At 39.1% G+C, this 27777-nt stretch overlaps 2 protein-coding genes across 2 annotated transcripts; one reads left to right on the forward strand and one right to left on the reverse strand.

The window, feature by feature from the left end:
• Nucleotides 1-205: 205 nt before the first annotated feature.
• Nucleotides 206-5060, forward strand: LOC122037913 (type IV inositol polyphosphate 5-phosphatase 7-like). The gene is made up of 14 exons (XM_042597388.1): nucleotides 206-1050; nucleotides 1139-1226; nucleotides 1585-1650; nucleotides 1734-1818; nucleotides 1915-2019; nucleotides 2126-2629; nucleotides 2717-2858; nucleotides 3044-3237; nucleotides 3330-3438; nucleotides 3695-3843; nucleotides 3956-4188; nucleotides 4304-4377; nucleotides 4526-4568; nucleotides 4672-5060. Exons 1-11 carry the CDS (start codon nucleotides 1021-1023, stop codon nucleotides 4170-4172), a joined length of 1689 nt encoding a protein of 562 aa, XP_042453322.1. The 5' UTR covers nucleotides 206-1020; the 3' UTR covers nucleotides 4173-4188; nucleotides 4304-4377; nucleotides 4526-4568; nucleotides 4672-5060.
• A 2352-nt stretch (nucleotides 5061-7412) lies between these two features.
• Nucleotides 7413-8462, reverse strand: LOC122010994 (non-specific lipid transfer protein GPI-anchored 21-like). Its single transcript, XM_042567447.1, has 3 exons — nucleotides 8077-8462; nucleotides 7950-7988; nucleotides 7413-7872 (listed from the first exon to the last, which is right to left on the reverse strand). The coding sequence occupies exons 1-3, from the start codon at nucleotides 8429-8431 to the stop codon at nucleotides 7658-7660; spliced, it is 609 nt and encodes a 202-aa protein (XP_042423381.1). The 5' UTR covers nucleotides 8432-8462; the 3' UTR covers nucleotides 7413-7657.
• Nucleotides 8463-27777: the final 19315 nt, after the last annotated feature.

The raw sequence follows: 27777 nt of genomic DNA on the forward strand, positions 1-27777 counted from the left end.
AAAAAATCATGTATTTTTGGTTTGAATAACTATGTTTCGTCTTTTTTTGCTGCAAAACTCTGATTTTTAAGCTTTGATCATGTGATGAAGCAATGTTCTGCATTCGAATTGATGATGAAAACTGAAATTTTTATTGGTAAAAAAAACACGCTTTCTCTATCTCTATTGAGCAAGTCTTTATCTAGTGTGCCTCCTTAGTGTTTGTTTCTCTCATATTCCATTCCTCCTCTGTTTTCTCTTCAACGCATTGTGCAGGGAACACAAGGCTGACCGGGGCAGCATGTGAGAATGCACTGCAGAACGACTGAAAGCCGGGACTGGCGAGGCGGGGCAGATGCTGCCATGCTGGTTAGTTATTTATTATTCTAAGTTTTAATCTTTCTCTTACAAGTTTTGCTCTGGTAAAGGCCTCGAGATGAGTGGGGGTAGTGAGGGCGAGCGAGAGAGAGAGAGAGAGAGAGAGAGAGAGAGAGAGGCTATAAGGCTTCTTGCGCTTTATTCTCCTCTCTTCCAAGTTGGACACTTTGCTGTGCTCTGAGAACGAAGCTTAGGAATTGGGAGTAAGAGTGGCGGTGTCTTTGAGTGTGCGTGCTCTGTGCTCAACTCCAGTGCCTCCCCATTTCGCTGTTGCTCTGTGTACGCAAATCTCCTCTTTTTTTTTCCCCCACCGCTCCATTGAGCTTGGCCGGTATCCTGCGACTTTGGATCGAGTTGTTGTTGCGGAGACGAATTTGCTCATCCCCCTTGGGCTTCCTTTTGGCGTCTATCTTCTGCGGCTTCCGGTTCGTCTCCACTGGACGTGATCTACCTTGTCGAAGGAGATACAAGCTTTCCCTTTATTTTCCTGGAAAAAAAAAATCTTCTTTAATCGGCATCTTGTGGATCCGAAGTGGGATTGTCTTTCCTCCTTCCTCTACTTCCGTTGAGGAATACCAACAAGAAAGGTCGGTTTTGCCGTCTCCGACATTTTGGTGGGAAAGGGAACCATCTGTGGCGTGTGCATGAAGGACTGCTGAAACAATGAAAGATGAGAACTTGAAGAAAAGCAAGGTTTTCTTACTCTCACATTTGAGTTTGAACACTGTTTTTTGGTCTTCCAGATTTCTGAGTTAGTCTTTTCTAATCTTGTTTGGAGAAGTCATCATGGTCGAAGACAGTTCGAAAATGGTTCAACATCAAAAACAACCCTCGAGACTTCCATGCTGATGATGATGTATTTGGAAGAGGTAGGTTTTGATTGTTTCTTTTCTGGACAGCTTCCTTCCTTCTGTATTGCTTAAGCTACCTCTTTTGGTATTGATTCTCTTATCCATAACTTGGATATATGCTCTTCCGTTATAATACCATCCATATCATGCACATGTTAGTGAATAGACTTCTGCTCAACTACCCTTTGGTTTTTCCCGAATCTGAAATAAACTATAAACTGCGTGTCAGGTAAACAAAGCTTCCATTAGTGTTACTTCAGCTATGCATAAACACAAAAAAAAAAAATCATGATGATATTAGCACACATTTTGCATCCTCTTTTTTTTATTATTATATACTTTTTCTTTATTCATTATTCTACAAGTTCATCACCAGGCGATGGAGAAAGGAGGACCAGCTTCATGGAGAGGAAGACAAGCACAGTGAAGAAAAGCAGGACAGGTATAAAGTGTATGGAAACTTTGGATAAAATAGAGCTGGTTTTTAAAGTTCCTTTCTCAAAAATTTTTTATCTTGGTTTTCAGAGCGTTTGTATAAGAACTCAGATCGGGTTCGGCAAGGAAGATTTGATGGTGATGCTGCTCAAGTTACAGATATGCAGGACTACAAGTATTATATTTTTTCTCCTTGCGGAATTTGTTTTCCTGTTTTGGCCTCTTGTTATAAGAACTTCAATATGATTAGTGATTATAAATTTGGTTGTAGGATTTTTGTATCAACATGGAATGTAGGTGGGAAATCCCCAACAAAAAAATTGAATCTTGAGGAATGGATCCATGCATCTCCTCCTGCACATATATATGTTTTGGGGTCGGTTTCTGCACTTTTCTCTCGACTAAATTTTATAACTTTTTTTAATATCATGCATGATATATAGAGGTAGGTCTGATCAATTTTGTTCAATTTTTTTTTTCAGATTTCAAGAGATTGTACCTCTCAATGCTGGAAATGTTCTTGGTTCAGAAGACAATATCCCAGCAAAGAAATGGTTAGCACTCATTAGAAAGACACTAAACACTCTTCCTGGCATGGATGGCTGTGGTGGAGGTTATGGTTTACCATCCCCCATTGCCAATCCTGTTGTGGAGTTGGATGCTGATTTTGAGGGGTATTCGACAAGGCAGATGAATTCGTCATTCTTCCATCGACGATCATTCCATTCCATAAGTCATAGTTCAAGAATGGACAACGATATCATGGCAATGCAACCAAGGCTGGATCGAAGATTCAGTGTTTGTGACCGGGTGAGCATCGAGAGTGCACAAAGTAACTTTGATCCATATTTTAACTTTGGAGCTTCACCCTATGATGAGGTTGTTGGGGGAGAAATATCTTACACTGGTTTTTACTCGCCGATGTCATATTCATATGGTGCTCCACATTATATGGAAGAAAGGGATAGACTTTCTGGCTGCTCTAGGTAATTGTTTCAACAATTTCATTTGGCTTGGTTCTCAGTGGTAGAAATCTTGTGTCTTTCATATGCTCTAATTCCGCTATGCTGCAGTTCTAGGTATTGCTTGGTTGCAAGTAAGCAGATGGTAGGCATATTTCTAACAGTTTGGGTGCGAAGTGAAATTAGAAGCGAAATAAAGAACTTGAAGGTATCCTGTGTTGGCAGGGGATTAATGGGTTACCTTGGAAACAAGGTATGTAAATATTGTTCTATTTCACATTTAATTTCATATTTTACAAGATATGGATGCTACATTCCTTTTGCTTAAAGTCTTGTTAAATCTCTACCTACCTAAAAATCATTAATATTATTTGCTTTTGTTTCTTGCAAACCTTTGTGAGCTGCTCTTGAATAGAATGTTCCCTTCTCTGTCTGTAGGGCTCAATAGCAATCAGCATGTCGTTGCACCGCACAAGCTTTTGCTTCATCTGTACTCACCTAACCTCAGGAGAGAAAGAAGGGGATGAACTGCGGAGGAACGCAGATGTGATTGAGATCTTAAGGAAAACAAAGTTTCCTAGGGTGCGCAAAGTATTCAATGAAATGTCTCCCGAAACAATCCTTGATCATGAGTAAGACTACCTTCACAATTTACTATTTTATGACTGCAAAAGGATGAATTTTATGATCACAACTCTCTTGCTCTTTTTTGTTCTTGCATTAGTCGCATCATATGGCTTGGTGACTTGAACTACCGTATTGCTCTTTCATATCAGTCCGCAAAAGCACTAGTTGAGATGCACAACTGGAGAGCATTGTTGGAAAAGGATCAGGTAGTTTGCTCATCTTTTTCCAAGTGTTACTTTAACTGTTAGTGTTTTTCGGTTTTGCTTTTGACGGATTTGATCTTTCAAAAGTATGGAAATATCTTGGGCAATTAAGAATGTAATGCTTTTCTAGATGCTCCCCTAAGAAGGCAAAAAATAAAAATTATTGTGCCATAGGGAAAAGCCAAGATTCTTCGATTCTTCTCTCTCAGAGTGCTACTACTATGCCCAACTTTAATTATTCTGTTTCCTTCATGAACAGCTTCGGAGGGAGCAAAGGTGTGGACATGTTTTTGAAGGATGGAAGGAAGGAGGGATATCCTTTCCTCCCACCTACAAATATTCAAACAACTCAGACAGATATGCTGGCGAAGACATGCACCGAAAAGAGAAGAGGCGAACACCTGCATGGTACTCTTAACTAATATTTTTGGCGCATTTTTTTAAATGTGCCTTCCTTAAATTGGTCTACTTTCTAGAATTTAGTACCAAATCTAAATAAGATATTCTTGTATCAATGTAGGTGTGACCGTATCTTGTGGTATGGCCGAGGTCTTACGCAGTTGGCTTATCTACACGGAGAGTCTAGGTTTTCCGATCATAGACCGGTATACACTGTCTTCAACGCAGAGGTCGAAATCATAAATCGCAACAGAATCAGGAGCATGGGCTCTAGCTCTCGAATAGAGGTCGAAGAGCTACTACCATACTCTCATGGTTTCACAGAGACTTACTATTGAAGTGGCTGCACAAATTGTAAAGCCAAGGCCCTAAGCCTTTTTCTTTATTCAAAAAACTGTCTCCTGTGCATAAATCAGAGTGAATTATAATGAACACTTTGAAGAATTGATTTTGTCTTCAACTAATGCAGGTTATTCTGCACTTATTGGCCCCAACAACGAGCTTCAGAATCTCTGTGGACCCGGTGTCAAGCAAAGAAAGCAGGTGCTTATTTTGTATTTCAGTTACTGGATAAACATCTTTTCCCCCAAATTCCTTTCTCCAATCCTGTTCTTGTTGCTGAAAGTAAGGACTCCACTATGATTTCTTTTGTTTAAATTATATAACTTGATGTTGATGTTCTTCGTTGCAGAAGCCTCCCTCGGTCAACCATATTTTACTAAGTGACTGTAAAGGTAACTGTCTGGTACCTTTCGTTTGATCTTGTTCAAAAAAAAAAAAAAACTAGTGTCGAAGCTGGATTACAACTGAGTTCATTTTTGCTTGTGTGATAACCAGGAAAGATCAAGAAACATGTTTCAGACTTCCACACCAGAATTCTTTAGCTGCTAACAACACGAGGTAACCAGTTTTAGCTCGTATACAGCTAATTTTGTCTATCAAGAAGGTGCCCGCCTTTAGCAAGGGACATCATTGACTCAAGGAACATCATCAAGAAGTTTGATCTCTGGAAGAGTGTAGGGAATCTTTTTTTTATATATAGAATGAGAGGATTAAGGCTCCCAATTGTGCATAGAGCTAGTTCGGTCATATATGTTGAGGAAAAGATAGGTAAACTCCTAGCGCACTTATTGTCACTGTGAATCTGTGATAAAGAAATGTATCAATCATGTTCAGTGAGCATACGTAAGGAGTTTGCTGGAAAAGTTTCTGGCATTGATGACCAATGGTGGTTGCTTGCTTTTTCTGCTGCTTTCGTTAATTGGAATTAGCAAAAGTATGAGGCTGAAGATGACAGATTTGGCTGGCATAGTTGGGGACAGCAGCTTTGGGAAGCTTTAAAAAATAGCCAGGAGGAATGGACCGGGGCGTAGATGACAGATTTAATTTGAGCCAGAAGCTTTTTGACCTGGCCTCATGATCTATGGTTGAATGATCAAAAGTGGGGCACTCGAAGGATTGTCCAAAAATTCTTTTGTTTTTTGTTTTTCCTTTTTCCCTTTCCCCGAAGAGCAAAGAGACGGTATTTAGTAAATTGATCTTAAACGTCAACAATGACATCGATCCGGTGATGTTTCTCGCATGCCTGCTGTCAATATTGTTATCGACGTCTGGTACATCACAGTGTCTGGTACACACACAAACTGTGTGCAAAACTTGGCGTCAAATTCAAACAGATCAATTAAGACGCGCATGACCCAGAACGATCTCTTCACTTTCCATTATTGTCCAAACAGCAGTACCTTATATCCTTACGCAAGATTACGCAAATGGCCGAGAAAGTCTCTTCTCGTGAGCCCACTGCAGTACTGCTCTCTATTCAATTCATCAAAAATCTGCATGCCCCTCCGAATTAATTGGCAAATTAACCTCGGACGACTACCAAGTTGCAAACTCTGCGAGTTATACAAAAAAAGGCAACGTGACGCGCATTGCGCGTCATGCATGGTTTCCATGTGCATACAGTGGTCACGTTCGCAGTTAATTACGGGTGCGCAAAGCGACGACGTCAATGAAGAACTCAGCGGGCGAGGGTCGGGGCACGTACGTACCGTCCAGGGTCTTCGCTTGACAAAGAGATGATTGAAATGAAGTGATGATCGATTTGGGGTGCAAGACTGCAACTGTTGCATGTCCAATGTCTTCACTTACACACGTAACTGTGAAAGGTATCAGTCAGGGGCTTCGTGAAATGCATGTGAAGCCAGTACGGAGGATTTGAAAGAGAGTCATAGACGTTGGTAAGTAGCAGTTTACACTTTTAAGTTTTGAATTTAGTAATTTCGTCTAAGATTTGAATTTAAGATAATTTGTTTTAGAATATATGATTTACTAGTGGGGGGTGTGGTCTATCGTATCCTAAATGAGTTATAGATCAAATTTAAATGTAAAATGACTCAATCACGTTAATTGTGATAAATTTGTTAATGCATCTAGAAAACTTAATACATTTGTTTACCTTCCTGTGCATTTTTTCGTACAAAAGATCCTGTATAAAATTGTAATTGAAAACTTTTATCTCTTTGCACATATGAAAACAGCATTAATTGAAACACTCGTGAATTGAATTTGCGAAGTGCCTGCCCAGCCACGCAATACATCATCTATGTGGCGTGCGTATCAAGCTGTCAGACACATCGTTCGGTGACACCTTTTACTTTTGTGAGAAAAATACCTAACAGACAGAATTGATGATCCCTCAAACTCCGCGTCTTAGCAAGAATCAGGTCGAACATGGAAACGCATGGCACGCGTCATAACTTCGTCCAACAGATGTGTTCATTGGACGAGGATTTTTTTTAGCAACGTAGGCACGCATGCTTTTTGCAGCATGTGACAAGTGGATTTATGGCACGAATGCAGTAAGGCAGTCTGAGGTAAATTAGTAGAGCCGTAAATGAATCAGATATTCATGTCCAAATTTAATATTCGACTTGATAAAAATTTATTTATGTTCATTTAATATATATAAAATTAATTAAATAAATAAATTTGAACAACTCGTTAAGCTAAATAAATAAATTTGAACACATATGTATTCAACTCGTTAACATTCATGAACAATGTTCGTGAACAATATTCATGAACAATGTTCACGAATCATATTCATTAATAAAACTCATATCAATATGCTAAATAAACAATAAAATTAAATTAAATAAATAAATAAATTTAAATTATCAAACTTAATAACTAATCAAACAACTAAAAATTTCAAAAAATCAAATAATTTTGAATTGAGAGTTTGATAACATCTAAACGAACCAAGCTCAAACCAAACTCAAGCCAAGCTCCAACGAAACTCAAGTCAAGTTTGAATTGAGAGCTTGATAACATCTAAACGAACCAAGCTCAAGCTAAGCTTCAAACAAGCTCAAGCTCATACAAAATAAACCAAGCCAAACTTGAACATTCATTTCAAAAGCTTGGTTCATTTTAAACTCGGCTCGGTTTAATTACCTTATCAAATAAGTTTGAATATTCCAAAACTCACCTCGGCTCGACTTATTTACAACCCTACTAACAAGTGCACATTCTAGCAGCGCTTAATCATTTTTAATAATTAAAAGCAATATGGATATCAGTGATTTAAACTGTGAATATTTGGATACAATTTTTTCTTTACAGAAATTCGCTGAACTGAGCGTTTGGGCTGTGTGCCAGCGTCAACAAGAGGCCCGGCTTAGTCATACAGGCTCGGCCTCTTAACTGCCCTTGATGGGCCACATACCCGCTATTTTTCAATCCACAAAATCATATTTCGAATTAATTGTGTATAAAAGAACGTTTGGTATCAATGTGCACGATCGGAACAAAATGTTGCCTAAAATAACAGTCTGAGAAGTAGAAGTAGAAGCAGAAGCAGAGTGGATACAGGCACCGAGCAGACATGAGTGAGCTTTACAGCTGAATTCGGCAGCAGCAGTGGATGCTGCCCCTGGTCAAACCCTTGGTAGGCCGGGGTACTGGATGCCGGCGGAAGCGACGGAGGAAAATCTTCTAGGCCTCCCCGTGGCGGCGGCGGCGGAGAGAATGGCTCTGAAACAATAATTATGTAGGGTTCCATCATTCAGTAAATTGCCTAACATAAATGAAAAGTTGGGTAAATTTCTCACGTAGCGGAGGAAGCGAAGGCCCGTATGGAATAGGAGTTCCTGCCAAATGATAATATATTCATTTAGTCAAACTCTAATGTGCCTTCGAGTATACGAAGAATGTGAAAATCTATAGCTGGTAACAGACCTGCGCCTGGAAGTGGCATGGACGTGCCTGTGCATTGGAGGGGCACTGACGATGAACCGCAAATTTTAGGAAGTGAAATGGCCAGAGTCCTGTTGATGGGGAGGCTAAACGGGACGCTCCCTGTTATTATCAGACAAGCACAGTCGGTGCTGTCGGTGATAACCGAATTAAATGCCTTGCAGCAGTCTCGGGTCGGTGATCCGCCGCCGTTAGTGCTGCCGGTGAGGTAGTTCAGGCACGGCGTGAAGGTGCTGATCAATGTCGTCGTGCAGGCCATCGAGGCCTGACCGGAAACCTGCACCAGTAGCGTCGCTGTGACGATCGCGAAGACGATGAAGTGCTGGGGCTTCATCATGAATCATACGCGCGTGCGGTGGGTGAATTGTTGTTGCGGGACGGGGAATGAGCTCTTTGGTTATATAGTCAATGGTCGAGGGTGGACTGACTCGGAGTTGGGTGGCGGTGTTCACCAACTCCTGAGCTAATTGAATGTTCGAGTCTGTTATTGGTGAGCGCAGAGTTTTGGAGTCGCGGAATTAGGCGAGGTTGGCGCGCGGCTTTTTGTATGACTTGGTGCAAGGTTTTTTTTTTAAAAAAAAATCTTAATATATTTTTTTAAATAGTGTTAAACGTTTAAACATTTGGAAGCGATCAAGATCTTTGACTCTAAATCATCAATTATATATATATATTAGCACGGAATGTAGGTTAGTGTGTCGCGTGCGTGATGGTAACTGTCTATGGAATTATATTCTTGAAACCAAAGCAATTAAAAAAACAGTTTTATATATTTATGCCTTCAGTACCTATTTAATCAAATACAATATAGCCGTCTGTTTGAAATTTTGCTAAAACAACTTACGTAATTACTAAAATTTATTCTTTAAAAGAAGATAAATTGATTTATTCGCAACTTGTTCGGATCTCATAAGGAAGGAATTTGTCAAAAACCCCACTTTCCTCTGTCTCCAAAGGGGACAGATATCTCTGATTAAATTTCATTTTTCAGAGAAAACAAAATATGAGTAGCCTGGTTGAAAGGCTTCGCATAAGACCGGAGAAGAGACCTCTGTATAATGTCGATAACTCTTCTTCGTCGGAGGAACATGAAGATACTAACGAAGAATTTATCGCTGCAAAAGAACCGATCGACAACAAAAGGGAGAGACAAAACACACGCATATCAAGGAAGAACACGGTGAGATTTATTTCTATATTTTTATTTTCAATGAAGTTGTAGGATTAAGTGATAAGTCGTCTTAGAATCCTTAAACGGTGATCCTAGTTGAGATCGCCAGAGAATGAGCCACTGATGAGATATCTTGACTAAGTCACGGAATCTCAAAAGAAGGGGGTGAGTTATCCTCGTCGCCAGAAGAACCAGGAAGAAGGTGGAAGTGGCCAAAAATACTTACGGATTTGTAGAAGTGAGTCGCCAAAGTTAGAATCAAGGCTGATGTACCCGAGTCATTCACTCCGATACCCAAATCAGTCTCCGATGGAGAGATAAAGAAGACAAACTATAATAGATGTGTATGGCGTAGCACGGACTCATTCACTCTGATACCCTACTCAATCCCCCAGGGTACTCATTCACCGGTGTAGCACAGACGGTGGGTACATGACATCTCTGGCGTAATAACCAGAGGTCGATTCTCGTAAACTGACGACCTGGAGTTTACCCCATCATACATTTGACGCCTGTGTACCTGCATGTACCTTCCTCCATATCCGTATGGCCGACACTAGGAGGATCGTTAAAAAGAATAGATGTGTATATATAATCGTATGTAAAGGTGTCCGCGTACTTTAACTCATAGGAGTGTGCTATTTTTATAACATGAATGGGTGGGATGTTATATCCATGATTGTCAAGGGGATGATGTGCTTCTGACAATATGTCATATCTCGACAAGGAGAGTAGGTGTCCTATTGCCATGTCAGAGGGTCAGATCACCTATATATGGTACTATGGGAGATCTCAAAAATTCACGTAATGTCAGTCATAATGCTCCACTTGTCCTAATTACAATGATAAGCTATGTATTGTTCTGATAATCAATGTCTTGTTCCACGTGCTCTTGACCAGTCGAGTAATCGGGTGGGAGATGAATTAAGGGACGTCGAGTTGGAGTGTAGGTGAGTCGGAGCATCCAAACGACGGAGTCAATCGGAGATGAGCTGGAATGGCTAAGCCAAATGGAGCACTGGATCGAGATCAGTGGGGTTGAATGGTGAGCGAAGTTGGCATAATGATAGGGAGAGCTTAGAGGTTGAAGGGTTCCGGGAGGCGAAGCACAATGCGCGACGGTGAAGGCTTGGAGGTCGAGGGCTCCGAGAAGCAGAGCATGACAGAGCGATAGCAATGACTCAGAGGTCGAACCATGACAAAGCGACAGCGAGAGCTCAGAGGTTAGATTGGTGGCAACGTGCACTATAGTAGCTTAAAGCGTGAGACTTGGTGGGCAAAGCCATTGCGGGAGGGGGCGCAAGGGCATGCGGTTAGGGGAAGCAACAACAACTGCAAGAGGCGGCGGCAACGGTAATAAAAGACAATGGTCATTGCGAGTGCATACCAAGAGGGGGAGAGAAGGTGAGATCCATCATCGAAGGTCGTGAGAGGGGAGAGGTGAGATGGTGCATGGAAGACAAAATAGAGATAGAGGCACCGATGGAGGAAGTGGTAGATCTCGGCTGAGGTAGCAGAGGTGAGGATGCAGTGGTTGGCTATGTGATGACTCTCACAGTGGGGAAGACGCATAAGAGAAGGTGGTGGTGGCGTCGAAGTTGAGAAAATCATGTGAGGGGAGGTGTGGCTGGCGGTGTGTGGAAAGGGCGTCGATGGCGGTAGGGGTGTCAATTCAGGTGGGTCGGGTCGGGTCGGGTTGAGTTTTTTTTTTTTAACACAACCCGAACCCGACCCATATAACCCGAAAATCCGATTCAAAACGATTTTTTTGGACTATTTTCTCTATAATTCTTCACTTTTATCTCAATATTCCATCATTATCATACAAACATGATATTAATATACATAAAAACATCTAAATTTTTAAAATAAAATTTGATTTAACCTCAAAAAAACCCACAAAACCCTATATTTAAGTCAACCCGGGTCAACCCGAACCCAACCCGAGACTCTTTTACTCTCCAACCCGAACCCGATTTTTTTCAGGTCGACTCGGGTTGGGTCGTCGGGTCGGGTTCATTTTTGACACCCCTAGATGACGGCGTGAGAAGGGAGTCAATACTCTTTTCCCCGTCGAATGTCAACCCTAAAAAAAAAAGGGAAGCCAGTGAAATCCCAAAAAACCCTCCTCTCCTTGTGGATCTTCCTCTACAACGCATCACAAGCCTTCTCAAGTCTAGTTGAAGTAGGCATTAATCCAACTAACTAGACTATTATGCTGAGGTGGGATGAATGGAAAAATCACAAGTCTGTCATAAGGCAAATCGCTTGCATGGGATAGAAGCTCCGAGCTTATTGTAATGTGAATCATTAGCACGGGGCTAGGAGCTCCGAACCTGTCATAAGGCTGAGTGTCTCCAACTGAGGAGTCAAGAAAGGAAACTCCGAACCTGTCGTAAGGTGAAAGGCTAGCACGGGGCTAGGAGCTTCGAGCCTGTTGTAAAGCCAAGTGCTTCCTAACTAAGGAGTTAGGAAAGGAAACTCCGGACCTGTCATAAGGTGAATCGCTAGCACAGGGCTAGCTAGGGGCTCCAAGTCTATTGTAAGACCAAGTGTGTTCTGTAGGATCAGTGCACGTTAATATAAGGGGGTGAATATCGATCATCTTTCTTTTCAATTTCTTCAGTCGTTCAACTTTTTATTTAGTACTCAATGGAATAATAATAAATAAAACAAAAAGAAAGCCTCTTGTATTTACTTGGTTCCCAATCCATCATTGTCAGTACGTCAAAGGCATAATCACAAGAGACGTCCGCCCACTAGTGGTCTCCTTTCCGGAGGTAAAGAAACTAGTTTTACAAATTAAGTACAAGCACAAGAGATATAAAACAAAGTGTAACTTGTAATGAAAAATACAAATAAAGTGTTTTCGATGAGTCCAGAAGTCCTGAATGTCTCGCACCCTTCCTAACGCTTCTTCAATCGCATAAGTTGAGCCTTGTTGTTTTTTTAGTGTAGAGTCAAAAATTATTCTTGAACGTAGAGCCTTTATCTTCCTTTATAGAGTTAGATCAGATCTTTATCATGACCAACACTTATCTCGATCAAGTTATACATAAATCAAGTTTTATTTGTATCCACATTATCTGACTTATCTTTATCCTCATCCACATCATAAAGTTGAACCAAACTTTTGCTACACCATCTTTCATGTCAACATTTTTGATAACTCAACAGTCTAGAACAAACCCAATTGGTCCACCAAACTGCAGGTTCATGCTACTAAGCAAGTTAGGTATGGTTTGACCCGACTCAAGTATGGTTCACCTATTTGTGTTTATCTACTATTTTTTAGACAAGGAAGTTATAGTAGATCGGATGGACCAAGGGGCAGGAAAATCTAACAGACTAGTTTGACCAAGGGGCAGAAAGACCCGGTAGATCGAGGATTGGACATCAAATATGTAGACTTTCAGTTTGAAGGGGTCCCTGTGGTCCTTCATTTGAGGGAGAGATTATTGGGATTGCAAGATTGCGAACAAGGTCTCACATTGAAAACACATGGGAAAGATCATAAGTCTATGAGAGAAAAAATATCTCCATTGGTATGAAATCTTTTAAATAAAACTATAAGAACTTAAGCCCAAAGTGGATAATATCATATCATTGTAAAGATATCTAAATTTCTTCCGTCCTAGCATGTTCTGACTAAGGAGTTGGGAAAAGAAACTCCAAACTTGTTGTAAGGTGAATCGTTAGCACTGGACTAGGGGCTCCGAGACTATTGTAAGGTCGAGTGCCTTTCGATTAAGGAGTCGGGAAAGGAAACTTTGCACCTGTCATAAGGTTAATCACTAGTACAAGGCTAGGGGTTTTAACCCTGTCGCAAGGTCAAATGTCTTTCGACTAAAAAGTAGACCCAACCCCGGGCTGGGTCTAGCCCAGATTCGGCCCGAGCCCGTAACCGGGTCAATGGGTCGATTATCCGTTGACCCCATTTGTCGGGTCAAATCGGAACTGGCCCGGCATGTTGCTGGGTCTGCTTCGATTCCTTTAGTGAAAACCCGGCGGATCGTCGGTTAATTGTCGGTTCAACCAATTTTTTTTTTTTACGATTTGAGCCACTGGTTAACCGGTGGTTCCTAGCTATTGGGAAGGGTGGGGAGGGGGGGGGTTGGGGTATTTTTTTCAACGATTAGGATCATTTCATCAATAACTATGATTTAATATTTGTTACTATCCAAACTCTATAAATAGAGAGCTCATTTCATCATTTTCCCACACATATTCTCTACTCTTAATCTCCAATTTGTATTATTTATACGCTTTCATTTCCAATTTTCAATTACAATAGAAGGATGTCGTGGAGGTGCATCATCTCAAACTCGGAAGGGAAAGGAAATAATGAATCGGCGGGAAGAGAACCTCAACATTCAATCCATCGATGATATGATCGAGCACCTTCCAAATCCGACACCAAAATACAATGAAGTATCGATGCAATTTCTTCTAAGGTTCGGGAACTTCCTCATCTAAAGTCTTCTATTTTTACTAAACATTTTCAGAAGATCACTGTTCTGTCGGGAGAAATGCGTGCAAAATGTAAGCACTACAATGCTTCCTACAAATTCCAAGCCGGCGGCGGCTATGGATCGTTGAAATGACATCTAGAAATAAAGCACCTATCAGAATATAGACTTGACTGTTCTCAAACATAATTATCAAAATTTTCTTCAACTAGCGGTAGTACTGATTCTGATTTATTTTTATATTCAAATAATAAATTAAGAGAATCATTAGCTAAATTTGTTTTCGTAGAACATCTTTCTTTTAGTTTTGGATCTAAATGCACATTTAAAGATTTTTGTAAAAATCTCTTAATCCATATACTAAACGTGTTCCTATGACTACACTTACTCGTACAATTAAAAATTTAGTAAAACAAGGAAAAAAAATTTAATTGATGAATTTAGTAAATTAGATAATAAAGTTTCTTTATGTTTCGATGTTTGGAGTAATCATTGGCAAACACATTCATATATGGGTGTGACTTGCCATTGGATCGATAACTTTTAAAACCTCCAAAAAAATTGTTAGCTTATAGAGTTTTTGATGAATCACATAATGCTCATAACATCACACAATTATTATATTTAATTTTAGAAGAATATGACTTAATTCATAAAATATTTTCAATATCATTAGATAATGCTAGTTTTCAATACCGCTTATATAGATGATCTAAAATCTATTTGTCAATCTATTATTGGTGGTTTAATTTTTTATATTCATTGTGTATGCCATGTTTTAAATTTATGTGTTCAAGATGGATTAAAAATTTTAGAAAGTTATATTAAACTAATTATAATTAGACTTTTTTATTTATGGTCTCATCCATCTATAATAAAATAATAGGGTAAGTTTTGTAAAACAAATGGAATGAGACCTAAAAACTTTCCACGTGATGTACCAACACGTTGGAATTCAACATACCAATTATTACAAGATTCATTTTAATATGATGAATTATTATGTTCATTTTTTGCACAAAATATATACTAATACTAATATATATCTATTTTCACAACAATGGAATATTTATAGTAGTATTTATGAATTTTAAAAGTATTTAATGATACAACCGAACAACTTTCCGGTGTTTATTATCTCACTGTTTAATTAGTTTTAGAAATTTTTTCTAATATAATATTAGTTTTAAATGGGCATATTAATAATGAATCTTTATCTCTCTCTGCATCATAGCTATGAAAACTAAATGGAAAAAATATTTTTATTTTATTCCTAAAATTTATTTAATTACATTTGCTTTAGATCCTAGATTTAAATTAGAGGTTTTACAATAAATGTTAACTTTATATTATGACGCTTTAATTCCAATTAAAGATTATTCTTCTCTTGATCCAGTTAATATTATATATAATGTTAGAATTTATTTATATGATATTTATAATCAATATTATGTAAAATATAGAACACAAATTAATGTTTCTGAAATACAACAAACTACTAGTATTAATTTAAACTTATAAAAATACAATTTTTATTAAAAGAACGGACAAAATGTCCACGAGGATCCTCAAGTTCTACACAGGAAATTGAGAATTATTTTACGACTTCTTTTGATTTTAATGAAGCAGATAACAAAAATTTTGATATCTTAAAGTGGTGGTTACAGAAGGCTCAAAGCTTTCCCATCCTCTCTGTGATTATCAAAGAAATTTTAACTTGTCCAGTGTCAATTGTTGCTGTGGAACAGACATTCAGTGTTGGCGGTAACATATTAGATGAACGACAATCAACTTTGTCTCCCAACTCATTGGAAGCTCAAACATTACTAGACGATTGGACTAGAGCGGAGAAAAGAATCCAAGGAATGCAACTTTCATATGATGAAATTGAAGATTTTTATACTGAAGGAACGAATACGATAGGAATGAGAAATAGAAGTGAGTGACAATGTAAAGGATAAAAATGTAAAGAAATACGTGGACTTTGATTCTCTTATACCCTAAGAGGATACGTAGACAACTTAAATAAGTACAAACCCTTTTTTTACAATAAATTTTAATTTGTAATTTGTAATTTTTATTTTTAATTTTTTTAATATAATAATCTTGAACCGTGGTAAACTGTGACTAGGTCTGTAAATAAACCAAGCGTTCATGAACAAGCTTGGTGCTCGACTTGGTAAGAACTTGTTTATGTTCGTTCAATATACATAAGATTAATTAAATAAACAAGATTGAACAGCTCGTTAAGTTAAACAAACAAGCTTGAACACATATGTGTTCAGCTCGTTAACGTTCGTGAACAACATTCGTGAACAACGTTCGTAAACAACGTTCATGAACAATATTCATGAATCATATTCATCAATAAAACTATTTTCAATATGCTAAATAAATAATAAAATAAAATAAATAAATAAATTTAAATTATCAAGCTCAATAACCAATTAAACAACTAAAAGTTTCAAATAATCAAACAAACTTAAATTGAGAGTTTGATAACATCTAAACGAACCAAGCTCGAACCAAGCTCAAGCCAAGCTTGAATCAAGCTTGAATTGAGAGCTTGATAACATTTAAATGAACCAAGCTCAAGCTAAGCTTCAAACAGGCTCAAGCTCATAAAAATAAACCAAGCTAAACTTGAACACTCATTTCAAAAGCTTGGTTCATTTTAAACTCAGTTCAGCTTGGCTTGGTTATCTTATCAAACAAGCTTGAACATTCTAAAGCTTGACTCGGCTCGGCTTGTTTACAACCCTAACTGTGGTGAACCATGAACCGACGGTTCCGAACCATGGTTATGTCTACTGAGAAGTCAGGAAAGGAGCATCCAGGCTTGTCATAATGCGAATCGCTATCGCAAGGCTACGAGCTCCGATCTTGTCATAAGGTTGAGCGTCTTCTGACTGAAGAGTGGGAAAAAGAAACTATAAGGTTGTCGTAAGGTGAATTGCTAGCATAGAATTAGGGGCTCCGAGCCTAGTTTAAGGTTGAGTGTCTTCTGACTGAGGAGTTGGGAAAGGAAACTCTAAACTTGTCGTAAGACGATTCGATAGCCCGAGATTGGAGGCGTCGAGCCTATTGTAAGGTCGAGTATCTTCCGACTGAGGAGTTGGGATAGGAAACTTCGGACATGTCGTAAGACGGAGCGCTAGAATGAGAGTGGAGGTTTCGTGCCTGTTGTAAGGCCGAATGTTTTCCGACTAAGGAGTCGAGAAAGAAAACTTCGGGCCTATCGTAAGATGAATCGCTAGCACGAGGCTTGGGGCTTCGAGCCTATTGTCAGGCTAAATGTCTTTTGACTGAGAAGTCAGGAAAGGAACATCCAGGCCTATTATAAAGCAAATTGCTAGAGAGGGGCTAGGGGCTCTAAACTATTGTAAGGTTGAGCATCTTCCGACTGAGGAGTCGGGAAAAGAAACTCTAGGTATGTTGTAAGGCGAATCACTAGCGCGAGGCTAGGGGTTTCGAGCTTATCATAATGTTGAGTGTCTTCCCATTGAGGAGTCGGGAAATAAAACTCCAGATATATCGTAAGACGAATCGCTAGCGTAGGGCTAGAAGCTCATAGCCTATTGTAAAGCAATCCGAACCTATTGTAAAGCAATCCGAGTATGTTGTATGGGTAATCCAAGCCTAGCATAAGGCAAAGTAGGGAGAGAGTAGGGTGACATCTCATCATGCTTGATTCGTGACTCCCAAGTGCCCCGAAGTCGGGAGAAGCTTGCTGACATCGTGCTAGAAAGAGATTTACCGGCATAGATAACATTGTGCTCGATACGTGACTTCCTAGCGTCAACGGAATCTAGAGAGGCTTGCTGGGATCGTGCCTAGGAGAGACTTACTAGTATAGATAACATCGTGCTTGATACATGACTCTCAATTGTCCGCGGATTTGGGAAAGACTTATTGACATCGTGCAGAGGGAAAACTTACCGACATAGATAACATTTGATCTGTAACTCCCAAGTGTCCATAAAGTCAAGAGAGACTTATCGATATCGTGCTTAGGAGAGGTTTATAGGCATATATAAGGTCGATCCTGACTTTGTCCGAGTTAGAAGAGATTGAACCCTAAAAATAACATTTACTAATGGAGATGGTATGAAACCATAGATAAGAGTTTGGTCCTGACTATATTTAAGTCGGGAGAGATTAAACCTAGAAACAGGCAATTACTGGTGTAGATCCATGGTCCATAACTAAGATAGCTTCAAGCTCGACCCTGACTATGTCTGAATTGTGAATGATTGGATTAGAAAATCAACAACTGCTAATGGAGATCCATGGTCCGTGACAAGGATAGTTGTGAGTTCGACCCGATTATGTCCAATTCAGAGGAGATCGATGAAGCACCTTCAGGTAAATCTACAAAGAATAGTAACAATTCATATTCGAAAATAAAACTATATGCACTCGATCCTGATGTGCAATTTTGAGGTGACCTCACCACTATCCTGAAGATAATAGCTTGATTATGTGACTCCCAACTATCCATAAAACAGGGATAAAATAGCAATATCAATCCTGCTAAGAAAGATAATAGTTTAATCCCTCGACTCCCAAGTATCCGTGGAGCTGGGGAGAGAATAATAATAATGATCCCACTGAGGGAAATAATAGTTTGATCTTTCAACTCTCATGTATCTGTGGAGTAGGGGAGAATAGTAATATTGATTCTCCTGAGAGAGATAATAGCTCGATCGCTTGACTCACAAGTATCCATAGAGCCAGAAAGAAATAGTAATATTGATCATACTGAGAGAGATAATAGCTTAATCCCTCGATTCCTAGAGTGGGAGAGAGAATTCCACTGAGAAAATGGAATAAGACTCGATCTTGCAAGGGAGAGAATATAGTATAAGCTCTATCTCTTGACTCCCAAGTGTTCGTGGAGTTAGAGAGAAAATCCTGCTAAGAGAATTACTTGATCCCTCGACTCCCAAGAATTCGTCGAGTTGGGGAAAGAATGGAACAAAACTCAATCCCACTGAGGGAGAGAATAGTATGAGTTTGATCCCTCATTTCCCAAGTATTCGCAAAGTCGGGGAGAGAATTAAATATGACTTAATCCCTTTGAGGGTGAGAATAGATAATCTTGATCCATTGATTCTCAAGCATTTGCGAAGTTAGGGAGAAAATTCCGCTAAGAAAATAACTTAATCCTTCGACTCGCAAACATCCACAAAGTTGGAGAGAGAATGAAATAACTTGATCTCACTGAGAGAGAGAATAATATGAACTCGATCCTACGACTCTCAAATGTCTGCAGAGTCAGAGAAATAATAACGGGCTCATTTCCTAGACTTTGAAGTATATGCGGAGTTGGAGAGAGAATCCCACTAAGAGAATAACTCAATCGCTTGATTCCCAAGCATTTGCAGAGTCGGTGAGAGAATGAAATAAGACTTGATCCCGCTAAGTGAGATAATAATATGAGCTTGATCCTGTGACTCCCAAACGTCCGTAGAGTCAGAGAGAGAATAGTGGTTTCAATCATGTGATTCTCAAGTATCTACAAAGTTAGGAAAAAATATAATAAGAAACTCGACTCGATAATGTAGGTAGACAACTAGTCAACTCATAAAAATCACTCTGATTGACAGAATGAGATATGTAAAAAATTGACGTATAAAATTTAATGAAACTTTTACCTCCTATAATGATTGAGGATCTAGAGAGTAAGGATCACTTTTAGGGCAATGTTCGAATAAAAATAACGTTTAAGAAATATTGCTTTCTCACTCTTGTAACATGACAGCGATGAATTTGTTAAAATCTTCAAAGGTCATAGTGATGATAGATAATTTTTCGGTATTATCCATCTCAACGTTTCAATTCAGGTAAATGTTTTCACAAACGATGTTGATTTGATTCTTCTTGAGAGTGCTAGAGGATGAGCCACTAGTGAGGTGTCTCTGATGCTGACCAAGTTGCAAAGTCTCGGAAGAAGGGGGTGAGTTGTCCTCATTGTTGAAAGAGCTAGGAGGAAGGTGGGGCAGTTAGTGATGTTTGCAGGGTTGTAGATGTGAGTTATCAAACACTGCCGAAAGGAATGAATTACTTGAAGAGCCTACGAAAAATAAAGGAGCAAAGGAGGAATTAGAATGGAGGTCAGGGATGCTCCGACTCATTCACCTTGAAGTCAATTTTCGACGAAGGAGATAGACATTAGTAGATGTGTGTATCTAGTTATATGTAAATGTGTTTGTGTATCTTGAACAACTGGAGCAGGCTTTTTTCATAACACGAATGAGTGAGATGTCATATCCTCATTTGGTGGAGGGGATGACATGCTTCTGACAGAATGTCATCCTAGTAAAGAGGTTGTTCCATCGCCATATCAGAGGATCACATCACTCATATTTGGTACTATGGGAGATCTCATGGGATCACACTGTGTCAGTCATGCCGCTGCATGTGTCCTAATAAGCCACTTATTGCTATGATAATCCATATGCTACACCGCGTGCTCTTAACAAGTTGGATAATCGGGCGGGAGGTAAAGAGATGTCATATCAAAGTAGAGGTGAGTTAGAGCATCAGAACGGGAACAACGCGGCTGATCAGAGATGAGATGGATCAGGATTAGCGAGACCAAATTGAGCGATGGATTGGAGGAGCCGAATAGAGTATTGGATTAGCATAGCTGAATGGAGCACTAGATTGGTGGAGCCAAATGGAGCGCTCGATTGAGATTTATGAGTTTAAATGGAGAGTCGTCCTAGAGGCTAAGCATGGTCGCGTGATAACAAGGGCTTGGAGACCATAGGGCTCTAGGAGACGAAGCACAAAGGAGCAACATCAAGGGCTCAAAGTCGGATCGACGGTGGCATGCACTACTAGAGCTTAAAGAGTGAGACTTGGAAGGGAAAGACACTGTGGGAGGGGGCACAGAGTCGGGGGGAGTGATAGTGGTATTAAGAGACAATGACTACGACAAGAGCGCGCTAAAGGGGAGAGAAGGTATGATCTGTTTTTAGAGGCGACGAGAGGGGAGAGGTGTGATGGCGGAGGAAGACGAAGCGGAGATGGAGGTGTCGATGAAGGAAATGGTAGATCTTGTGGATGTAGCGTAGGCAAGGATGTGGTGGTTAGCTGTGCGATGACACTCACGACGGGGAAGACATGTAAGAGAAGACAGTGATGGCATTTAGGTCAAAAAATTTGTATGAGGGGAGGCATGAGAAAAAAAGGGGTCAATCATTTTTTCCTTGTTGAAGGTCAACCCTTAAAAAAAGGAAGCCAGTGAAACCCTAAAAAACTCTCTTGTCCATGTGGCTCTTCCTCTACCCCACATCAAACAACGTTTTATTCCTTTTTATAAATTTCATTTATACTTGCACAACATTATTCTTATTTATCTATTTTATATATTATTTCTATTTGAGATCATTGCCGAACAAACTATGGGTGAACTAACTTTGAGGTTGAATAAGTCACAAATCGCCAAAAAAATATAAGGGCTTTTGAAGGTGTACACTAGCTCCCATGACTTGCCATAAAATGATAAGTGCATGATATTTTGTTCAAATTGGGCAGGGGTTGATCCCATAGTTTCACCACCTATAAAGGCCCTACCATACGCTTGACATTTATGCTCATATTGAATCTCCTTCCATATGCCATGAGGTCATTGATGTGATAGTTCCATATTATTTTTTGAGGGTGTACATCAGACTAGAGAGAGAGAGAAAGGAAGAAGATGAGGGTTAGAATGGATGTAAGGAGATGCCCGATTCAACCACTCAAACGCTTAAGTCAAGTTCTCGTGATGGGAATAAGGCAAAACAATAGGTGTGAGTGTATAAGTATGCATACCTTTGCTCGTAGATATGGTCTCCTTTTATAATACCGTTGATAGAGTATTCTCTCTTCATTAATTAGATATCATATCATGGTAAAGATGTCCTATCATCGTATCTCCATTGTATAATATCGTCCATCCTCCATATCTTGTATAATAATGCCACTCCACTTGCTTTGATAATGCACGTGCTATAGCATTTATGATGCTAGACCACAAGATACATTTCCGTTGGGTCTAGGGATCCGGTCCAGTAAGAAGAAGAGACCGAATCGGAGAGTCGAGCTGACTGAGAGGAGCAGTTAGTTGAGGAAACTTAGCCCCTAGAGTTTGGCGGGCCGAATGGAGGAATAATAGAGAGTCGATTGAGCGAAGCAGTAAGTTGAGGGAGCTAAGTGTTGGGACCTTTATGCTTGGCTAGAGCAGTGAATTGAGGAAGATGAGCCCCTAGAGTTTGGCGGACCGAATGGAGGAATCAGAGAGAGCCGATTGAGAGGAGCAGTAAGTTGAAGGAGCTAAGTGTTGGGACCTTTATGCCCGACTAGAGGGGTGGGTGAATCGCCGATCACCCACTTCGATTCCTTCCTATACTTGTTAGCGCAACAAAAATATAAACAAGCAAATAGAAAGTTAACCTAAAGACAATAAAAATAAGAAAAACAAACTAACACATTCATTTACATGGTTAAGAGATAACTTACTCCTACTTTATGACTACCCATAAGGTGGATGATCTCAATTTGTGGGTGGATGATTCTCCGACAAACTTCGGTTAGCTCAATCCTCCTTACCGATGGAGAACTCTCACCACAACTCGAACAATATCTCTTGGATTACTCTTGAACTTGGGAGACTCTATTAGGGGTTAACCACCTCTAATTTTGTCATCCAAGTCAGTCACCCCAAGCTCCATTATATAGAGCTTGGGGAAAACAGCCAAGCTATTTCTACCGTTACCAATCAACTGGTTACACCACCAGTCGACTGATTCTCTGTGAAATTTGATCATTACAATCTAACTATTCAATACCAACCGACTGGTGCTAAGACTAGTCGATTGGTCCACTTTAATTGAAAGAATAGAAGAATTCTGTTCTATCCTAGTCCAACCACCAATCAACTGATAAATCCTAAATCTAGGGTTTACCCAAGTACATTCTTTCATGCTTTGTCCTCGCCCGCACAATCTTGACCTTGCCTTATAGCCTTCTCTATCAGTCTTGCGTCCCTCATATGCTTACCTATCCTTCATGCTTTGCCTTCAAGATCTTTCTTTGACCTTGCCCTTGTCGTCGAGTCTTTTATTGTCAAGAGACTCCTTACCTCCGGGACTTTATTCTTTGCCAAGAGCTCCTCACACCGGGACTTCAATCTTGCCAAGTCACACTTAGATTTACGTTGCTAAGACTACATACTTAGGCTTACATCACCAAAACTCCACTTGAACTTTTACCTTTACCAAGATCTCACTTAAACTTTGCCTTTGCAGCATCACACTTAGATTTTTATTATTGTACTTACATCCTGCACACTCACAAGTGCATATCAAATATAACAATAAACCTAACTTAAACCTTTGCCCAAATATCAAAATCTAGGATCAACCGATTGCTCAAACAATCTCCCCCTTTATGATGTTTGACAATCCATTTAAGTTAGAGAAATAATATAACAATACATATGCAAATAAATATACAAATTAATTTATATATAAATCATAGAACTTAATCATAGGCCCCCCTTCATCTAAGCTCTCCCTTAAGCTAGGATTTTCCGTAAAGGTAAACTTCTCTTTTTTCCAATAAATAAACAATCTGCTCATTCTTATATCATGAAATCTAATCCTAAGCTCTCCCTTCACCTAAGCTCCCTTTGAGCTAAAATTTCTTGCAAAGGTATTTAAGTTTTCCACTTAAATTTAAATTTCTCCCCCTTTACCATACATCGAAAAGAGCTTTAACAATATCCTAATTATTGAACTTTTAAACCTATAATAATCATAATTATTATATATTAATCCCCCTTGAGATTACATACATGTTTACTATCCTTTTAGTTATATCCTATTGCTAAGAAATAGCTTTAGCATGTATTAGTCGACTGTTATACACAGTAATCGACTGATCCCATCGAAATAATCTTACAAAATCATTCTGTGCTTGATGAATACTGTTACCAGTCAACTGATATCTGAGCCAATAAACTGACACCATATTTCAACCCAAACTATATTTTTGAACTCAATTTCAGAAATGCACCAGAAATTCTATAGATCTCTACAAATTATTAAATTTTATGGAAAGGTCTATTTTACTAGTGTCTACTTGAAAAAATACATTTAAAAATATTTATATCTCGAATCCCAAAATTGATATAAAACCTAAAATTAGCTAAATGATTTAATTGAATATTGACATAAAGTCATAGTTTTGACTTCCACTTTATGTATTTGTCTATACCAAACCATAATACATCCCTAACATTAGTTTATACGGTATCTATATATTAAAAACTACTTTTCATGTAATATAAACTCAATTCATATTTTCATGCATGAGTGTAACCCAATTGTGCCAATTCCTTATATTTAAGACTCAAGTCCATTTCCAAACCCTTTGACACATTCAATGATCTGTCTATAATCCCAAGCATGGTTTGCTTGAGATACATTGACCATGAGTTTTGAAAAGACTCTTTTAGATGCTCCTAGAGTTATTAACCTTAGCCACATCGTTAGGTGACTTATCTACTATGGTTAGGCCACTTTGGTGCGCCTTGAGTAACACTTGACCTATAAATCTTACCTTTTTAACCTTAGGTACCTTGTCTTTGGTTAATTTCTTCTTATCCTTAATTAAATGACTTTCCCTTGCCATCTCTTGATTTCTCATTACTATAATCATATGTCACCTTAGCATATTTCTTTTCACAAACTTTAGATGACACTCCCTTATCCTTAGTCACTTCTCCCCTATCAATGTCATGTGCTACCCTAGCACTTGACATCCTTCTGGTCTTGGAGAGACTCAATTTAAAATTTTTTGATTTTGACTATCCAAACACATATCAAGTCCTCTAGGACCAATAATAAATTTATTTAGGACTTTTTCCAACTTCTCAAGCCTTGACTGTAAGACTTGATTTTTCAACTCTAGGTTTCTCATCCTAGAGTCAACTTGTCCATCTTAAACATTCCTAGACCTACCCATCTTTCTAGGTATATGTCTCACTTTCTTAGAATTAATGCCTAGGTTTTCACCCACTCTTTTCCCTTAAGCAAAGTTGTTTAAGTTTTGCTTGGTCTAACCTTTGAAAATGATTTCCTAGGGTTATCATCTACCTTAACCATGTTCCTATCATTATATCTAAAACCATGATTTTTCATAGGTAAATAATAATTATTCCTACTATGCATGGAATAATTTAAATTTGCATTCAAATTTAGACTAGGGTTTATCTTATCCTTTACCTTTGAAACTACCCCTTGACTAGAGCTCTTCTTCTTCTCTCATTTCTTTAAGTGCGCCAATTTTTTAAGATTTCCTTTCCTTGGGAACTTCATGCGGTAGTGACCTCACTTACCACACGTAAAGCATCTAATATGCTTATTATCTTTCTTTTTCCTACAGCTTATATTAGTTTCTAAACTAACTTTAATGAGTTTAGGAGTTACCTCTCTTACTTTTTTGAGCAATAGACACCTACTCTTGTAGTGTCCCACTTTATTATACTCAAATCACTTGATGTGATTTTTCATACTCTTCTCGGTAGTTGAGGTGGTTGAGGGTTCCAAGACCTCTTCTTCACTTCTCTTGGACTTTTCCTCCTCACTTGAAGATGTGGACGGTTCTACCTCTTCCTTTTATTCGAACGTTAAGCTCATCTCCATATCTAATTGGTCCTTCTCCTCTTTGACTAATGAGCCCTTCTCCTTGGGCTCCTCCATTCCTTGAAGTTGTGTAGGGTTCTTGTGATAAGCAATGACCTTTTTCCAAAGGTCACTTGTATTCTCGTATTTACCTACACTTAAAACAATATTAGAAGGTAATAAGTTTATCAAAACTTTTGTTCCCTCCTTATCCATCTCCAATTGCTCCATTTGTTCCTTGTTCCAATACCAAGGATGGAGGCATTTCCCCTTCTTATCTATCGAAGCTTCGAATGGATCCTCCAACATCATCCAATGGTCCCAATTTATTTAGAACCAAGTCTCCAAATGTGACCTCCAATAGCCAAAGTCTTCTCAGTTATATGGAAGTGGGATCTAGATATCACATCCAAGTGCTCCCTCTGACTCTATCTTCTACCTCTAGAGGTTGCTTTTTTAGTGATTAGTCAAATGAAGAGTGACCTTGCTCTGATACTAATTTGGGACCTTTATGGCCGGCTAAAGGGGGGTGAATAGTCGATCACCTACTTCGATCGCTTCCTATGCTTATTAGCGCAACGAAAATACAAACAAACAAATAGAAAACTAACCTAAAAATAATAAAAATAAGAAGAAAAAATCAACACGTTCATTTACATGGTTCAAAGATAACTTACTTCTACTTTATGGTTGTCCGTAAGGTGAATGATCCCAATCCATCGGTGGATGATTCCACGACAAACTCTGGCTAACTCAATCCTCCTTGTCGGTGGAGAAACCTCACCACAACTTGATCAAGATCTCTTGGAATACTTTTGAGTTTGGGAGACTCTATTAGGGGTTAACCATCTCTAATTTTATCACCCAAGCCAGTTACCATAAACTCCATTATGTAGAGCTTGAGGAAAACAACCAAGCTATTTCTATCGTTACCAGTTGATTAGTCACACCACCAGTCGACTGGTCCTCTATAGAATTCAATCGTTATAATCCAACAACTCGATACTAGTCGAGGCAACTACCGTAAGCTCCATTATGTAAAGCTTGGGGAAAACAACCAAGTTGTTTTTATCGTTACCAGTTGATTAGTCACACCACCAGTCGACTGGTCCTCTATGGAATTCAACCGTTACAATACAACGACTCGATACTAGTTGACTATTGCCAGAACCAGTCAATTGGTCCACTTTGGTTGAGAGAACAGAAGTATTTTGTTATCGCCTAGTCTAATCACCAGTCGATTGGTAAACTATAACCCTAGGTTTACTTGAGTACATTCTCTCATGTACTCGCCCTTGCCCACACAACCTTGACTTTACCTTCTAGCTTCCTTATCAGCCTTACATTCCTAAGATGCTTCCCCATCATTCATACTTTACCTTCAAGAGCTTCTTTTGGTCTTGTCCTTATTGTTGAATCTTCTATTGCTAAGAGACTCCTTACCTCCGGGACTTCATCCTTTGCTAAGAGCTTCTTTCTCCTGCACTTCAACCTTGCCAAGCCACACTTGGACTTATGTTGCCAAGATTACATACTTGGACTTACACCGCTAAGACTCCACTTGAACTTTCACCTTTGCCAAGATCTCATTTGGATTTTACCTTTGCCAAGATCACACTTGGATTTTTCTTTACTTGCATCCTGTACACTCACAAACACGTATCAAATACAATAATAAACCTGACTTAAACCTTTGTCCAAACATCAAAATCTAGGGGCACACTGATTACTTCAACACTAAGCCCCTAGAGTCGGGCAGATCAACTGGAGGAATCGAAGAGTTGAGTTGAATGAACTAGAGCTTATCTAACTAGATTGTCAGGTCGGAGCACTAAGACAAACATATTTTATGGAGTGGGGGCACTAAGGTGAATGGAGTGCCTCTCGACCCGACTAGACTGTCAAGTTAGGGGTTGTTGAGTTGGTAGATATGACCTAGATAGAGATGATCAAAATGATCCTCTTAACTTCGACTTCCATGATATGTGTGGAAATCTCTAATTACTTTTTATATCAGCTATTATGTCATAGATGCTTTAAGTTATTGAAGTATTAATTGTATTATTTCTTTTCATGATATACGGGTGGAACTCAATCTACTTTGTATATTATGCCTCGCCTAGATTAGACTTGGTAGAATTGAGTCTAGGGATGATAATTTCTTCTGAACTTGATGAAGGATTCGATATTTGACCCGAATACCATATATATATATATATAGAGGTTGGCTGATGTGGGAGTCCAAGTTAAAGGATGGTCAACAACATTCAAAATAAGAGAATGACCAACTGGATCTCTGAGCTAGTCGGGCTTCGAGTTCCAATCTTATGCGCGGATGGAGTGTTAAGCCAGGTGCTCGCCCGAT

Source organism: Zingiber officinale, chromosome 1A (assembly GCF_018446385.1).
Source record: "Zingiber officinale cultivar Zhangliang chromosome 1A, Zo_v1.1, whole genome shotgun sequence".
NCBI classification, from domain to species: Eukaryota; Viridiplantae; Streptophyta; class Magnoliopsida; order Zingiberales; family Zingiberaceae; genus Zingiber; species Zingiber officinale.

What these genes read in the sequence shown, in the direction of transcription:
- LOC122010994 (XM_042567447.1), bottom strand. Translation starts at nt 8,431, where the DNA reads ATGATGAAGCCCCAGCACTTCATCGTCTTCGCGATCGTCACAGCGACG. An exon ending in CATGCCACTTCCAGGCGCAG is followed by an intron (nt 7,989 to 8,076) that starts GTCTGTTACCAG and finishes ATCATTTGGCAG; the next exon opens with GAACTCCTATTCCATACGGG. An exon ending in GCCTTCGCTTCCTCCGCTAC is followed by an intron (nt 7,873 to 7,949) that starts GTGAGAAATTTA and finishes TTATTGTTTCAG; the next exon opens with AGCCATTCTCTCCGCCGCCG.
- LOC122037913 (XM_042597388.1), top strand. Translation starts at nt 1,021, where the DNA reads ATGAAAGATGAGAACTTGAAGAAAAGCAAG. An exon ending in GAAACAATCCTTGATCATGA is followed by an intron (nt 3,238 to 3,329) that starts GTAAGACTACCT and finishes TTCTTGCATTAG; the next exon opens with TCGCATCATATGGCTTGGTG. An exon ending in CATTGTTGGAAAAGGATCAG is followed by an intron (nt 3,439 to 3,694) that starts GTAGTTTGCTCA and finishes CTTCATGAACAG; the next exon opens with CTTCGGAGGGAGCAAAGGTG.